Consider the following 17219-nt stretch of genomic DNA (forward strand, 5'->3'; position numbering starts at 1 on the left):
AGAAATGGCTCTACACCAAACTGGAAGTCTTTCCGAATAGCTTTGAAAGACAGTACCATGCAGTATCGAAGAGTCCTCACTGCTGCTCGATCATCCTATTTTTCCAACTTAATTGAGGAAAATAAGAACAATCCAACATTTATTTTTGATACTGTCGCAAAACTAACTAAAAAGCAGCATTCCCCAAGAGAGGATGGCTTTCACTTCAGCAGTGATACATTCACATACTTCTTTGAGGAAAAGATCATGATCATGAGAAAGCAAATTACGGACTCCTCTTTAAATCTGCGTATTCCTCCAAAGCTCAATTGTCCTGAGTCTGCACAACTCTGCCTGGACCTAGGATCAAGGGAGACACTCAAGTGTTTTAGTACTATATCTATTGACACAATGATGAAAATAATCATGGCCTCCAAACCTTCAAGCTGCATATTGGACCCTATTTGACCGAAACTACTGAAAGAGCTGCTTCCTGTGCTTGGCCCTCCTATGTTGAACATAATAAATGGCTCTCTATCCACCAGATGTGTATTAAACTCACTAAAAGTGGCAGTAAAAAATCCTCTCATGAAAAAGCCATACCATGACCCAGAAAATATAATAAAATATCTGCCTATTTCGAATTTCCCATTCCTCTCAATAAAAAAAGCTGTTTCGTTGCAACTAACTGCCATCTTGAAGACAAACAATGTATACGAAACGCTGAAGCTGAAGAGACTGCACTTGTGAAGGTGGTAAATGACCTTTTAATGGCGTCAGACCGAGGCTCTGCATCTGTCCTCGTGCAACTAGACCTTAGTGCTGCTTTTGATACCATCGATCACCACATTCTTTTGGAGAGATTGGAAACCCAAATTGGTCTACCCGGACAAGTTCTGGCCTGGTTTAGATCTTTCTGTTGGAAAGATATCAGTTTGTCTCTGTGGCTCCGTTTTAGGACCACTTTTGTTTTCACTATATATTTCAACTCTTGGTGATGTCATTCGGAAACATGATGTTGTAATAATGCCTGTGTGTAGCTGGTGTTGAGGAGTCAGGCACAGGACATGAGATATGAGTAATAAATGTAATTTACTCAAGTATATCCACAAATACAACACAATAATACTAGCCCACAATAACAGACTGTATTACAAATAAACAATCACTCACAAACAAACATGGGAACAGGGGGGTAAAAAATGAACAAGTAATTGGGGGATTGAAAGCAGGTGTATAAGACAAAGACAAAACAAATGGAAAATGAAAAGTAGATCGGCCATGGCTAGAAGGCCGGTGACGTCAACCGCCGAACGCCGCACGAAAAAGGAGGGGGACGGAAGTCGTGACAGAGTCGTGACAGATGTTAACTTTCACTGCTAAGCGGATGACACACAGCTGTACATTTCGATGAAACATGGTGAAGCCCCAAATTTGCCCTCCCTGGAAGCCTGTGTTTCAGACATAAGGAAGTAGATGGCGGCAAATGTTTTAGTTTTAAATTCAGACAAAACAGAGATGCTAGTCCTAGGTCCCAACAAACAAAGAGATCTTCTGTTGGATCTGACAATTAATCTTGATGGTTGTACAGTCGTCTCAAATAAAACTGGGAAGGACCTCGGCGTTACTCTGGACCCTGATCTCTCTTTTGACGAACAAATCAATACTGTTTCAAGGATAGCTTTTTTACATCTCCGTAATATTGCCAAAAATCCAGTGCTATTCTCTCTACACTGGATTCCTGTTAAGGCTAGGGATGATTTCAAGGTTTTACTGCTAACCTACAAAGCATTACATGGGCTTGCTCTGGAGGCAGTGCTTTCTGGAGGCAGGGCTTTCTCCTATAGAGTTCCATTTTTATGGAATGGTCTGCCTATCCATGTGAGAGATGCAGACTCGGTCTCAACCTGTAGGTCCTTATTGAAGACTCATCTCTTCAGTAGGTCCTATGATTGAGTGTAGTCTGGCCCAGGTGTGTGAAGGTGAAAGGAAAGGCACTGGAGCAACGAACCGCACTTGCTGTCTCTGCCTGGCCGGTTCCCCTCTCTCCACTGGGATTCTCTGCCTCAAACCCTATTACAGGGGCTGAGTCACTGGCTTACTGGTGCTCTTCGATGCCATCCCCAGGAGGGGTGCGTCACTTGAGTGGGTTGAGTCACTGACGTGATATTCCTGTCCGGGTTGGCGCCCCTCGGGTTGTGCCTTGGGGGAGATCTCCGTAGGCTATACTCGGCTGTCACGACTTCTGCCGAAATCGATGCCTCTCCTTGTTTGGGCGGTTGACGTCACCGGTCTTCTAGCCATCATTGATCCATTTTTCATTTTCCATTGGTTTTGTCTTGTCTTCTTACACACCTGGTTCCAATCCCATTCATTATCCGGTTGTGTATTTAAGCCTCTGTTTCCCCTCATGTCCTTGTCAGATTGTTTGTTTGTTCATGATCTTGTAGTTTGTATTGGTACACGTCGGGTCCTCGTATCCACTTCGCTTTGATTATGTTTTATGGTTTTGAAGCTGTCTTTTTAAGTTATTATACCAAGTTTGATTCTCCTGCGCCTGACTTCCCTGCCACCTATACACACGTTGATGTTTATACTGCATTATTGACTGTATGTTTGTTTTACTCCATGTGTAACTCTGTGTCATTGTATGTGTCGAACTGCTTTGCTTTATCTTGGCCAGGTCGCAATTGTAAATGAGAACTTGTTCTCAACTTGCCTACCTGGTTAAATAAAGGTGAAATAAAAATAAATTTAAAAATCATCCTTGTATCAGGATGGTAAGTTGGTGGTTGGAGATATCCCTCCAGTGGTGTGGGGGCTGTGCTTTGGCAAAGTGGGTGGGGTTATATCCTGCCTGTGTGGCCCTTTCTGGGGGTATTGTCGGACGGGGCCACAGTGTCTCCTGACCCCTCATGTCTCAGTCTCCAGTATTTATGCTGCAGTAGTTTGTGTCAGGGAGCTAGGGTCAGTCTGTTATATCTGGATTTTTTTTTCTTATCCGGTGTCCTGTGTGAAATTAAGTATGCTCTCTCAAATTTTTTTCTCTCTCTCTCTCTCTCTCTCTCTCTCTCTCTCTCTCTCTCTCTCTCTCTCTCTCTTTCTTGGAGGACTTGAGCCCGAGGACCTGAGCCCTAGGACCATGCCTCAGGACTACCTGGCATGATGCTGTGCTGCTGCTCCAGTTTCAACTGTTCCGCCTGCGGCTATGGAACCCTGACCTGTTCACCGGACGTGCTACCTGTCCCTGACCTGCTGTTTTCAACTCTCTAGACACAGCAGGAGTGGTAGAGATACTACTCTGAATGATCGGCTATGAAAATCAACTGACATTTACTCCTGAGGTGCTGACCTGTTGCACCCTCTACAACCACTGTGATTATTATTATTTGACCCTGCTGGTCATCTATGAACATTTGAACATCTTGGCCATGTTCTGTTATAATCTCCACCCGGCACAACCAGAAGAGGACTGGTCACCCCTCATAGCCTGGTTCATCTTTAAGGTTTCTTCCTAGGTTTTGGGCTTTCTAGGGAGTTTTTCCTAGTCACTGTGCTTCTACACCTGCATTGCTTGCTGTTTGTGGATTTAGGCTGGGTTTCTGTACAGCACTTTGTGACATCAGCTGATGTAAGAAGGGCTTCATAAATACATTTGATTTAATGAGGGTTAATAATTGGACACTTTTTTTTTTACTAAGCATAAGCCTATGGCAAATCACATGACATAAATAAATACAAATAATGAAGAATAATTTTACAGAGTACAATATGTCTACATACTCTCCTCTAAATCTAAACAAGAATAATTGTTTTCTCTTCCTCATTCTCTTAATTTTCTTCTTCCTCCTCTATGTCTCTCTCTGACACGAAGGCTCTATCTCAAATAGTCTTTCCTAGATTCCTCTCCTATCTCCTCTCCTTCTATCTCAACCCTATTAGAGGAGAAGGTCCAAGGTCCCTCCCCTAGGATTGTATTGTCCAATGTGTTTGGAGAAGGAATCAAAGAGAGAGGATGTGAGGAGGAATTGGGAAGGTCTAATTGAGAAAGAGCCCGTAGGCAACTCTGTAATACAACTTTTTCTCCTCTATGGTGAGTTCATCTCTCACCTTAACCACCAGGTGGAATCCTCACTTAACCATTCAGCACTGTGTTCAACCATCAACATAATAATAACAATAACAGAGCGAGAGAGACTGTTTGTTACAGTAGGTTATTGTTACTCCTCTTTCTCACAGATCCAGTTATGATTTGTGCCACATTTGTCATCATTCCATGTCTTTACAGGATCACCTTGTCCATAGTATATTTCAGCACAGTCCTCTTGCCTTTCATAATCATCAGGCTGTTCTGCCGCCCAGTACCTAAACAACACAGAGACAGTCAGACACTGTGGTACAAACATCCTCCTCAATTATACACATAGTCCTATGTTTTAACAGTTTTAAAGACACATTCTGAAAGATGAGCATACCATTATACAGAATGGGCCATTTACAATGATATTTATTTATTATATAATGGCATTTTAATCGAAAAATATGACTTGATTATTGTGATACATCTATAGTTCTCATTGAATAACATCCATGAATAGAAACATGGGTCATTCTGATGAACATGATTAGATGCAATTTATCATTGTTGTTTTGTATCCCAATATCATCTGGTAAAATGGTAAATATCTCACCCTGTGGTCAGTGGGGTGCCGTCCACCCACTTCCAGGTCCCCTCAGTAACAGAGTCATTTAGACCAATCCAGGCTCTCAGGTGGAGGTTGAAGACAAATGTCTGTTGTTGAGAAAGATAAAGATAGCACATTTTAAGATATTTATAAAATACTGCACACATTAGTGTACTGAGGAAAATTATATTTGCTCTGACTCTCTCTCTCACCTGTTCCTCTCTGCTGTTTATGATCACCAGGTCTGCTCCTCTCTCCAGACAGTCCTGTCTGCTCTGCTTCCAGGTTTTCTTCTCAGTAGAGATGAAGTACAAACTGGAGTCAAAGTATCTCCATCCCTCCTGACAATGCTGCTCTGTTGAAGAGCAAATGTGAAAACATTGAGAAACTTAGCCAGTATCTTTAAACTCATAAACCCATTGATATATTATTACTGTTGATCTACTTCTAATTTATCACGGCTTATATCTCACCTATCACAAAAAGCTTTGCCTGAATATGGCCTTTCTCTTCAGTCAGGTTGTTGTATCTGGTCTGTAGCTGGTCTCTCTCTTCAGTCAGGTTGTTGTATCTGGTCTGTAGCTGGTCTCTCTCTTCAGTTGCGTTGATTTTATAAAGGGAGAAACTCTGAAACAAGTTGTTCCTTTTATCCTCAGAATCGTTGATGGCTCTATTATCTACAAAGTATAAACAGGTATTTATGTTTAGGTATTTATTTTATTAGGTAAAACACCAGGTAATTAGGCATAGTAACCTGCACCTCCTATAACTAGGTGATAAGCAATGAACTTGGACCTAAACTCACAGTAGACAGACAGGCCTATGATCCCAGCCAGTAGGACACACAGCAGCCCCAGAAACACTGCAGCAACTAGGAAGAGTCTCTTCCCTGAGCTCTCAGGCTCTGTGGACACATACAAGAGACTGTTATGTTTTGTGTGTGTGTCTGTGTGTGTGTGTTACCTGAGTGCTGGTCTACTGGTCCATTATTAGGAGCAGTGTCTGCTGTCTCTTCTCTCTTGGTGCTGGTCTCACCGTCTCTCAGGGACGTAGATATATTAACAATCCTCTCCTCCATCTCACCTCTGTTAAACTTGACCTTCTTGTTCATATCTGGCTCAGCATAGATGCCCTTTGACATGTTAACAATACCTGGGTCTTTCTTTCTATGTAGGTCAACTATACATTAAGTCTCTGCTTCTAGGATGAATGTGGTGGTCTTCCAACATGGCCACCAGGAGGTGTCGTACGTCAACTGCAAGACCTCTACACGTTAAGTCTCTGCTTCTACTGATATCATTGTCTCTGAGTCATCTGTGTGTCTCTGTCTGTGTGACTGATGTAGGTGTTAACTATAGGGAAGTATCAACATAATGACACAGTAGTTGTCCAGAGTGTATCTCAACACAGTCCTCCTGTCCAGGGAACGGGACTTGCTATTTGTGATGATAGACAGGACACTGTCATACCAGGAAGATATAGATCATAGAGGGGAAGTGGAGAACAAAGACTAGCTGTTAACATATATTAAATATCATATGTAACAGTCCCAAGATAATTCAGGGAGTTTCCAGAACTCCTCCTTCCTTTCACCTTTCTGCTGATTTGGACCCTCTGTTTACTCCCAAATATACATCAACATGTTCAGGAGGTCCAGGACTACAAACATGGGTCATTATAATGTCCAGACAATAGATGTGACACTACAAACTGATTCAAGTGGATATTGAGGGTGGGTAGTTTTAACCAGTGAGGATGAGATGACAACAGTAACCACCATGTCTCTCCTCTACATTTACAGTTTAGTAATTTAGCAGAAGCTCTTATACAAAGCGACTTACATGACCAATTAGGGTTAAGTGCCTTGCTCGAGGGCACGTCAACAGATTTTCACGTAGCCGGCTCGGGATTTCGATGCAGCACCCTTCGGTTACTAGCCAATCAATCTTAACCGCTAGACAACCTGCCTCCCTCTCTCTTAATGAACCCGAAGGAGATTTTGAGTGACAGCTGGTTGAATGACAGAAACGGTCCACTTCACTTCCTTCTTTTGGGACCCATATGGAGGTACAACAATCAAATATGAGCATTTGATATTGTTCTTATATGTAATTTGACAACAGACTGACTTTCAAAGATTATTAGGAAAACACACAGCAGCCCCAGACACACTGCAGCAACTCCAGAGGGTCTCTTCCACCACTGAACATGTACTGAATCACACATGATTAAAGATCTTTGGTAATGTGTTTTACTGTATCATCCAGGATTAGGACAAATAAAGCTAGAGTACTACAGGATAAGCTCACCTGTTTAATATATTGTGTGTGTGTGTGTGTGTGTGTGTGTGTGTGTGTGTGTGTGTGTGTGTGTGTGTGTGTGTGTGTGTGTGTGTGTGTGTGTGTGTGTGTGTGTGTGTGTGTGTGTGTGTGTGTGTGTGTGTGTGTGTGTGTGTGTGTGTGTGTGTGTGTGTGTGTGTGTGTGTGTGTGTGTTCATGCGATCTTACCTGAAGCAACAACTCCATCTCTTGGACGGGGTTTGAAGGCTCTTACGTTACCATATAATTGGCCATCGATGTCTGTGTTCTTCATTGCATTAGATTTGTTGTCTTCAAATCCATCTGTGTTTTCATAGACTCCTTCTGACATCTTAAAATTGTGCTCAAATACAGTAACTTCTACTTCTAACCTCAACTCTAATGTACGTTTGTAGCTGTGTCGTCTCCCTGCACTGTCTTGCGTCTGTGTGACTTTAGGTAGTGAAACTCTTTATCAGTCAACTAAAGTGTGAGTTCAACACAACACAATCAGCAAGCCACCGCGTGACTTGCACCAGACTTAGTTTGATAATATAATACACGATATGGCTCTATATCATGCTATACGATGTATGTGTGATTTCACAGGGTCCCAAATCTGGATGTGCTAAAATTAATTGGGATCCTAATTGACATATGCACTACATATATCCTGACTGAGTTTACAGCAACCCAGCCTTCAAATGGAGAGCACATTATGGCTCTCACTCTGTGACTGGTGGTGTAGGGGAAGATGTCCCTAGACGCTGATCTTGGGTCAGTTTTGCATTTCCACCACAAATGGTTAAGGTTAGGATCGGGGAGGGATTGCTGATCATACACCTAGGGGAAACTTCCCCCCAGAGTTAGACTGGCCACCAAATACCATGTACTGTACAGTGCATTCAGAAAGTATTCAGACCCTTCCCTTATTTCCCATTTTGTTACGTTACAGCTTTATTCTAAAATTGTTTACATAGTTTTTTTCCCCTCATCAATGTACACACAATACCGCATAATGACTAAGCAAAAACGGGTTTTCAGAAATGCTTGCAGGACATATAGAAAAACCTATTGTTGACTTTCAAATGAATCATTAGACGTAGTTTTACACAAAAGTAACACTAAGACATGGCTATGAAATAGAGTTGAGGCCAAAGAGTAACAAGTATGCTGTCCAACCAGAGAGAGAAGAGGAAATTGTGGCTGTCAGAGTGAGATGGGAGGGAGAACAGTAGCAGGGTTAGTAGTTTCCTGTGTCTGTGAGGTCAGAGCTCAGTACGGCTCAATCTATCAACTACAATGAGGAGAGAACTGTCTCGTTCCAGGCAGACTAAATTACAGTTGAGTAGCACGCATCAACAAATGGGCATCAGATTACTGTACAACATGATGCTATTAACTGATGTGTTAAACACCAATCCAGACATTGTGAGATCTGGCAGGCGACTTCAATGTAGTCAATCTGGAATGTGGACAATGTCACTAGTGGGGTTGGAGGAGAGAGAGGGCGGGACTTGGTAATGAAGGAATCTTTCAGCAGACATCATGTTGACTAGCAGAGACAGGTTAACTGTCATAAAATCTACTGTCTATACACAGGTTAACTCTCATATCATCTACTGTCTATCCACAGGTTAACTGTCATAACATCTACTGTCTATCCACAGGTTAACTGTCATAACATCTACTGTCTATCCACAGGTTAACTGTCATAACATCTACTGTCTATCCACAGGTTAACTGTCATAACATCTACTGTCTATCCACAGGTTAACTGTCATAACATCTACTGTCTATCCACAGGTTAACTGTCATAACATCTACTGTCTATCCACAGGTTAACTGTCATAACATCTACTGTCTATCCACAGGTTACTTTGACACTAACTGTTGTTTTGACACCACTATAAATCACAATATCTCTAAGAGATGGAAATGATCATGAATATCTATTACAGTAACAGGGGCAGAGCCAGAGGGGTGTCTGGGGTATCTGCTCCTAATACTGGACCAGGAGACCAGCAAACAGGTAACACACACACACACAAAAACATAAAAGTCTCTTGTATGTGTCCACAAAATGTCATTCGCTACAGGCAGTTTGATGCTGATTGACATCTAATTTCACCTCTTGTCAAATCGAAGAAGAGGAAGAGAGAATATTAACCTCTTGATGCTAGGGGTCAGATATTTTTTTTTATAACATTCCCAAGGTAAATGGACTATTTCTCAGGTCCAGATAGTAGAATATGCATATAATTTACAGATTAGGATAGAAAACACTCAAGTTTCCAAAACTGTCAAAATATTGTCTGTGAGTATAACAAAACTGATTCTGCAGGCGAAAACCTGAGAAAATCTAACCCGGAAGTGATTTTTTTAAATGATCTGTGTTTCCTGGCCAGTCATTCTTACATTTAAAGGGGTATCAACCAGATTCATTTTCCAATGGCTTCCTCAGGCTGTGACCAGGCTTTAGACATAGTTTCAGGCTTTTATTTTGAAAAATGAGCGAGATTTTTCAAAAGTAGTCAGGTGTCCTCTGAATAGTTCCTGCACGAGAGAGGGGAGCTCTCCATTTTCTTTTTCTCTCTTATTGAATAGGTATACGGTCCGGTAGAAAAATTATTGATTATGTTTGTTAAGAACAACCTGAGGATTGATTATAAAAAACATTTGACATGTTTCTACGACCATTACGGATACTTTTTGGAATTTTCGTCGAATGGAACGAGGCTTTGGTTTTCTGAACATAACGCGCAACCCAAATGGCGTTTTTTTGTTATACAAGTAACATTTATCGAACAAAAATAACATTTGTTGTGTAACTGGGAGTCTCGTGAGTGCAAACATCCGAAGATTATCAAAGGTAAGCGATTCATTTGATTGCTTTTCTGACTTTCGTGACCATGCTAATTTGGGGCTAGCTGTTCTAGCATTGATTGATACACTCACAAAACCTTGGATTTCTTTCTCTGTAAAGCAGATTTTCAAAATCTGACACAATAGGTGGATTAACAACAAGATAAGCTGTGTTTTGGTATATTTCATTTGTGATTGCATGATTATAAATATTTTTAGTAATATTTTGCGCCCTGCAATTCAACGGTTGTTTAGGAAAATGATTCCGTAAAAGGGATCCGTAGCGTAGAGAAGTTGATGTGGGTTGCGAGATACATAAGAATAAGAAGAACATACAGAAGAAGAAAATATAATATTTCCACAGCTTCATGAGCTCTTTTGGCGATTGGCAAAAGCAGTTTTAAGGTTTAGCATCAGGTTTAGGTTTCTTGAACAACTTTTATGAAAGTTGAGTTGCTGTGTAAGTTAACGTTAGACCTTTGGCTCCATAACAGACAGTTAATCAGATAAGAGAGATCGGTTCCCAATTTAGCCTAACATTATTTTTACATCTGTGCTACACACATATACAGTGCATTGTCGTAAGTTACAGTATATGAATGTTTAGCTAATGTGGGGTAACCAGTAGGCTACAGCTGTCAGTGTTCAGCAAGTTAACATTCAGCAATTTGAAATCCTTTAACTCAGTTAGATTTTCATACTTGAATTCAAAATGAACAATTGTTATTATCAATCTGTTTACGTTGCTCAAAAGATTAGCACAATTTGTAGATAGCCTGTTTGCTGTTTGCTGTCGTAAAGTTATAAATTATAGCTAGCTAAGCTCGCATCCGCTACAAGACCATGGTGCTTGCCTACGGAGCTGTGAGGGGAACGGCACCTCAGTACCTCCAGGCTCTGATCAGGCCCTTACACCCAAACAAGGGCACTGCGTTCATCCACCTCTGGCCTGCTCGCCTCCCTACCACTGAGGAAGTACAGTTCCCGCTCAGCCCAGTCAAAACTGTTCGCTGCTCTGGCCCCCCAATGGTGGAACAAACTCCCTCACGACGCCAGGACAGCGGAGTCAATCACCACCTTCCGGAGACACCTGAAACCCCACCTCTTTAAGGAATACCTAGGATAGGATAAGTAATCCTTCTCACCCCCTTTTTAAGATTTAGATGCACTATTGTAAAGTGACTGTTCCACTGGATGTCATAAGGTGAATGCACCAATTTGTAAGTCGCTCTGGATAAGAGCGTCTGCTAAATGACTTAAATGTAAATGTAAATGTTAATTACTGCAGAGTAGGGCTAGCCATGATCTAACTAGTAACTTAGGCTGGTAGTTGATTTTAAGGTACAGTTATGACAATGGGGATGTGTAATTAAGATTGAGATTGGACTGAAATGTGGGTAATCGGATGCTTAGATGTAACCATAGAGTCTTATTTTTGCATAGGGTCAATTAAACATGAAAAGAAAGGGAGAGATATCAGACTTCTTTTTAAAGAAGCACAAACAGGCAGATCAGGTGCAAACAGACCCCAGCCATTGCATCACCACCGGACCCCAGAGCAGCTCCCTACCTGAGGCTAGTCAGAGTCAGTGTGGTCAGACTTCACAAAGACCCAGTCTACCACCACCGGGTCAGAGCATCTATCAGGCAGTCAGTCCCATGCCCAGTTCAGAATTTAAGTTTAGCTTCAGCTTGTAATAATGATTTTGTCAGATTAAGCCTCACTTCAAAATGTTGGTTGTTGATTAATGTGTGTTCTAGTTTTGATGGCTGTGGCATTTTATTGTGATTTTACACTAATGGTTCTTGTGTTATTTTAACGTAATAGATGTATCAAGGGATGACATAAAGACCTCTGGCTCTGAGCAAGACAGTGAGCCAGAGCTGCCAGGAGATGTCATGGAGATCCTCCCTACTGCATCAAGCACCACCAATTTGTAAGTCGCTCTGGATAAGAGCGTCTGCTAAATGACTTAAATGTAAATGTAAATATGCTGTTCCAAAAGGACCCAATGGTAGGCTAGGCCTATACTTTAAACTACACATTTTAGTTAGCAGCTGTTAGTATCTAATATTGTGGATCCCTTAATTATACATTTCCATAGAGATATGACATTATTTAACGTGTATTTCAGACATTTCAAGATCCAGAGAAGAGGGTCCTATACAGCCATGTTTGAAAACATTTCCCAGAATGCAGCATGGTACTAGGAAACGTGCTTTCAACAGTTCCTGGTATAAGGACAATTTATGGCTTGAATTATCTGTAAGTCAATATTCAACTTAATGTTTTGTCTGTAGGCGTTTTTCTCTGCCTAACACTTCTGAATCTGCCTTCACATCACAGTCAGGTTTTTGTAACTGGAAATAGGCTCTGTTTAAAGATTCTGGGTTTAAGCTCCATTCAAAGGCAGAGCATCATATCAATGCTATGTATGCTTGGAATCAGCATAAAAGGGCTATTGGACAGCAACTCATCAATGTTAGATGTCAAAAATGAGGACCGGAAAAAGAAAGTGGAGGGGGAACTGTACTTCCATTTAAACAATTGCAGATGTGCTCCTATTAACTGCCACTCAAAATATAGCACAGAGAGGTCACCGAGAGTCTGATGACTCTCACAACAAGGGTTATTTTTAGACAATCTTAGAAGAAATAACAAAGCATGACCCTCTCATAGAGAAAAGGATGAATGCATGTGGCAATGCTAAGTACAAAAGCCACCAAATCCAGAAGGAAGTTCTTGAGGGCTTTGCTGAGATGTTTCAAATTGAACTAATAAGAGAAGTAAAAGAAAGTCAAGTGTTTAGAGTAATTGCAGATGAAACCAAAGAGTTAAAGAAAAAATAACAAATGTCTTTAGTTGTGAGGTACTATTACAACGGGGCCATCCACGAAAGCTTTTTACGCTTTCGGTCAGCTGAAAGCTTAGATTCATCAGGGCTCACAAAAATTATAATTGATTGCCTTGAAAAACATGGTCTGGACTACTGAAATAATCTTGTGGGACAAGGCTATGACAGTGCATCCGTCATGAGCGGAAATCATTTTGGTGTGTCTGCCTGAATTAAAAACAGTGCAAGATTTCATTTTATGTGCACTGTAATGCACATTGTTTGAATTTGGTTCTTGTCGATGCTGTAAAATCAGTGCCTGAGGCAGTTACTGTTTTGCTCTCCTGCAGCTTTTTAACTTTGTATCTGGCTCTTACGTTCATCCCAAGTGGCTTGCAGTTCAGGAATAGCTGTATCCACAGCAGCAGCCCATGGAACTACAGTGCGTGTCACCAGTCCGGTACCACCAGTGCCGTCCCCACGCACCAGGCTTCCTGCGACGATCCCCAGTCCAGAGCTTCCGGCGACAGTTCCCAGTCCAGAGCTTCCGGCGACAGTTCCCAGTCCGGAGCTTCCGGCGACAGTTCCCAGTCCGGAGCTTCCGGCGACAGTTCCCAGTCCGGAGCTTCCGGCGACAGTTCCCAGTCCGGAGCTTCCGGCGACAGTTCCCAGTCTGGAACCTCCGGCGACGGTCCAGGGTCCGGAACCTCCTGATACGGTCCACGGTCCGGAACCTCCTGAGACGGTCCACGGTCCGGAACCTCCAGCTCCAGGGCAGGAGCCCTTCTCTCCGCCGAAGCCCAGTCCAGGTACGGCATCCAGTCCCGCTCCAAGACCGGAGCCTTCCTCTGCGCTGGTGCTGCTCCATGGGACAAGCTTTGCTCTGCGCCTGTGCCCAGTCCAGGCACGGCGGTCAGGTGGTGGCTCTCAGAGTGATTTGTGCGTAAAAGACAAAGGCGGCCATTGTTACTCCCGGTCCTAGTGAAAAGCCAACTGTCCCGGTTAATATATTATCGAATCGCTTTAGCTAGCTAGATTATTTACATTCACTGCTTCACAAGACGGCAGCCTGGTTTTCTGGTAATCTCAGGAGTCCCTCAAACATTAATCAACACAAATTATAAATTAATTATCTCAACACTAGATAGCTGGCTAATGTTAGCTAGACAGATAACTTGCTAAAGAGCGATTTTCGTGAATTAACGTTATGACAAAATAATATGCACAAACGTTTGTCTCTACATGAACTAACATTTTCCTCTCAATTGTAAATGTTTTGCCTGACTCGTTATGACGCTATAACAAACTACATCTGGATCCACCGTAATGTTTTGTCAGCCATCTTTGTTGAAGAACGCCACAAGGCAAGGGTGGCTCACGTCAACATCATTGGAACCACTCGATATGATTGGTCATATAAAAACCTTGGGACCCAAATGCATAATGAGCGCTCTAACTCCCCCTTGTGGTAGTCTGGAGCAATGAAGCCGTGATGCTGGGTACCTCTTAATTCTGCGATACAAGCTCGCAACTTTTAAAGGAAGAACCACTGTAGGTTGTACCCAAAGCCCAGTGCTCCATGGACCAGGCTGTTTACTGTAGGTTGTACACACAGCCCATGGGGCAACCAAATCTCACTTAAGGCCACCTAAAGGCTAGAAGGGTGCGTCTTGTGCAATTTAGCTAGAAAAATGCTGCCTTCGTCAATCTGCCTCTCTATGAGGCTGCCTAAACCTGCCTAATGTCCAGGCCGCCCATATTTATATCCACCACTTACCAAACATAGCAAACATCTCCTGAACCCTGTCTTGGTCTCGCTGTTGCTGGTTTCTCTCTTCAGTCAGGGCATCGTAGCTAGTCTGTAATCATCAATCAATCAAATGTATTTATAAATCACACCCTGATCTGTTTCACCTGTCTTTGTGATTGTATCTACCCCCCTCCAGGTGTCGCCCGTCTTCCCCTTATCCCCTGTGTATTTCTAGCTGTGTTTTCTGTTTGTCTGCTGCCAGTTAGTCCTGTTTGTCAAGTCAACCAGTGGTTTTGTGTCTCATATCCTGCTTTTTCTTGTCTCCCTTTTTCTCGCCCTCCTGGTTTTGACCTTTACCTGTCCTGACTCCGAGCCCACCTGCCTGACCATTCTGCCTGCCCCTGACACTGAGCCTGCCTGCCAACCTGTACCTTTGCCACCCTCTGGATTGTTAACCTCTGCCTACCCAGACCCTGAGCCTGCCTGCCATCCGGTACCGTTGCCCCACCTCTGGTTTACTGACCCCTGCCTGCCTTGACCTGTCTATTGCCTGCCCGTGTTGGATTATTAAACCTTTGTTAATTCAATGTGGCCTGCATCTGGGTCTTACCTTCATCCCTGATAGATATCACAAAGTGCTATATAAAAACCCAGCCTAAAACCCCAAACAGCAAGCAATGCAGATGTAGAAGCACGTTGGCTAGGAAAAACTCCCTAGAAACGGTCTGTGCTGGGTGGAGATTATAAGTGTACATGGCCATTAAAGGCCAGATTTGTCTAAAAACAGCAGGTCCTGGACAAGGTAGCAAGTCCTGTGAACAGGTCAGTGTTCCATAAGTCGCAGGCAGAACATATCAAAGTGGAGCAGCAGCACCATCAGGTGGACTGGGGACAACCAGGAGTCATCGGGCCAGGTAGTCCTGAGGCATGGTCCTAGGGCTCATATCCTCCAGCAGGGATGGGAGAGCAGCTACTGGTCTGTAGCTGGTCTTTCTCTGTTGTCAATGTGTTGTAACTGGTCTGTAGATGGTCTCTCTCTTTAGTGAGGGTGTTGTAGCTGGTCTGTAGCTGGTCTCTCTTTGCAGATGAGTTGATAATTTAACCTAAGAAGCAGTGGTGGAAAAAGTACCCAATTGCCATACTTGAGTAAAAGTAAAAGAGACCTTTATAGAAAATGACTCAAGTAAAAGTGAATGTCCCCCAGTAAAATACTACTTGAGTAAAAGTTTAAAAAATATTCAGTTTTAAAGATACAATTATCAAAAGTAAAATTATAAATCACTTAAAATTCCTAAATTAAGCAAACCAGATGGCACGATTGAATTGTTTTATTTTTATTTAAGGATAGCCAAGGGCTGACTCCAACACTCAGACATAATTTACAAACGAAGCATGTGAGTTTAGTGAGTCCACCAGATCACAGGCAGTATGGATGACCAGGGATGTTCTGTTGATAAGTGTGTGAATTTGACAATTTTCCTGTCCTGCTAAGCATTCAAAATGTAATGGGTGTCATGGAAAATATTTGGTATAAAAGTACACTATTTTCTTTAAGATTATAGTGAAGCGTAAGTAAAAGTAGTTCAAATATATAGTAAATTCATTAAAATAGATGGGCTCTTTTGTGAAACTGGTCCCCTAAAACACACTGTATTCCTCTAACATCTTCATTGATATAAACAGTGGACACATATCTCCATAGTCTACCACTATCTCTCTATGAGAGCTGTCCAGTGTGTGTAGCCTGGCACTTGCTATTTGTGACGATGGACAGGACACGATCATACCAGGAAGATATGCACTAGAGAATGGAAGTGAGTGTGAGAGAGAGAGAAATAAAGAGTGAGAGAGAGAAAGAGTGAGAGAGAGAGAGAGAGAGAGAGAGAGAGAGAGAGAGAGTGAGAATGAGAGTGAGTGAGAGAGAGAATGAATGGGTTACAGTATGGTGATGTTAAACCACTTTCTCACAAATCCAGTTCAGTTCGCTGCCACATGACAAGTCATTCCATGCCTTTAGAGGACTCTGATCTTTGTGTATCTCAGCACAGTCCTCCCCAGTAGAACCTGCATTATCAGGCTGTGGGTGATACCAGTACCTACAGGGTTAAAAACAGTCAGATATCATGGTTAATACCAGTACCTAAAGGGTTAAAAACAGTCAGATATCATGGTTAATACCAGTACCTACAGGATTAAAAACAGTCAGATATCACAGTTAATACCAGTACCTACAGGGTTAAAAACCGTGAGATATCACAGTTAGAACATTACAATCCTAAATAATGTACATTATAATAAACATAACTAAATATATCTTTGTTGACTGCTACAATCAACGATAATAACCCGTATAGAAACATTTTCATTGGAGCATTATTGCGAGAATAGTTATCATGTTAGGGGTGTATACGGAGGCGAAGTCAGGTGCAGGAGATCAGAGTGTAGTAAACAGGCACACTTTAATTCCGGTCCAAAAAGAACAACACATAAAAACATAAACGTGCCAAAAAAACAGAGGATAACACAAGTATGGCGCCTGACAATATCCACATAACAATAAACAATTACACACAAAGACATGGAGGGGAACAGAGGACTAAATACATGCAGTGTGATTATGGAATGAAAACCAGGTGTGTATGGAACAAGACAAAACAAATGGACATATGAGAAATGGAGCGGCGCTGGCTAGGAAGCCCATTGTCGTGACATAACATCTCTTACTCTGTGGTCAGTGGTGTTCCATCCACCCATTTCCAGGTCTCCTCTGTCTCTCTGTCAGTCAGACCAATCCAGACTCTCTTCTTGA

The 17219-nt window shown here is 42.3% G+C and overlaps 1 protein-coding gene and 1 long non-coding RNA gene across 3 annotated transcripts in view; one reads left to right on the plus strand and one right to left on the minus strand.

Annotated features, from left to right (window-relative positions):
• Positions 1 to 17219, minus strand: part of LOC118375456 (CD209 antigen-like protein C) — a 34180-nt gene that overhangs the window by 12901 nt on the left and 4060 nt on the right. Inside the window, exons 1-4 of one of the 2 annotated variants that reach the window (XM_052464975.1) lie at positions 7172 to 7582; positions 5470 to 5568; positions 5138 to 5341; positions 4877 to 5019 (exon numbers count right to left, since the gene is read on the minus strand). In XM_052464975.1, the coding sequence (XP_052320935.1) occupies positions 4877 to 5019; positions 5138 to 5341; positions 5470 to 5568; positions 7172 to 7313 (588 nt within the window). In that variant the 5' untranslated portion in view covers positions 7314 to 7582. Of the gene's footprint in view, positions 1 to 4876; positions 5020 to 5137; positions 5342 to 5469; positions 5569 to 7171; positions 7583 to 17219 lie in introns of those variants that run through there. The other variant, XM_052464974.1, reaches the window with a different exon arrangement.
• The window catches only part of LOC127908018 (uncharacterized), a 13366-nt gene continuing 1313 nt past the window's right edge, over positions 5167 to 17219 (plus strand). Inside the window, exon 1 of the long non-coding RNA XR_008065902.1 lies at positions 5167 to 5225. This is a non-coding gene — a long non-coding RNA (uncharacterized LOC127908018). The remainder of the gene's footprint in view (positions 5226 to 17219) is intronic.

This window comes from Oncorhynchus keta, chromosome 16, assembly GCF_023373465.1.
Source record: "Oncorhynchus keta strain PuntledgeMale-10-30-2019 chromosome 16, Oket_V2, whole genome shotgun sequence".
NCBI lineage: Eukaryota > Metazoa > Chordata > Actinopteri > Salmoniformes > Salmonidae > Oncorhynchus > Oncorhynchus keta.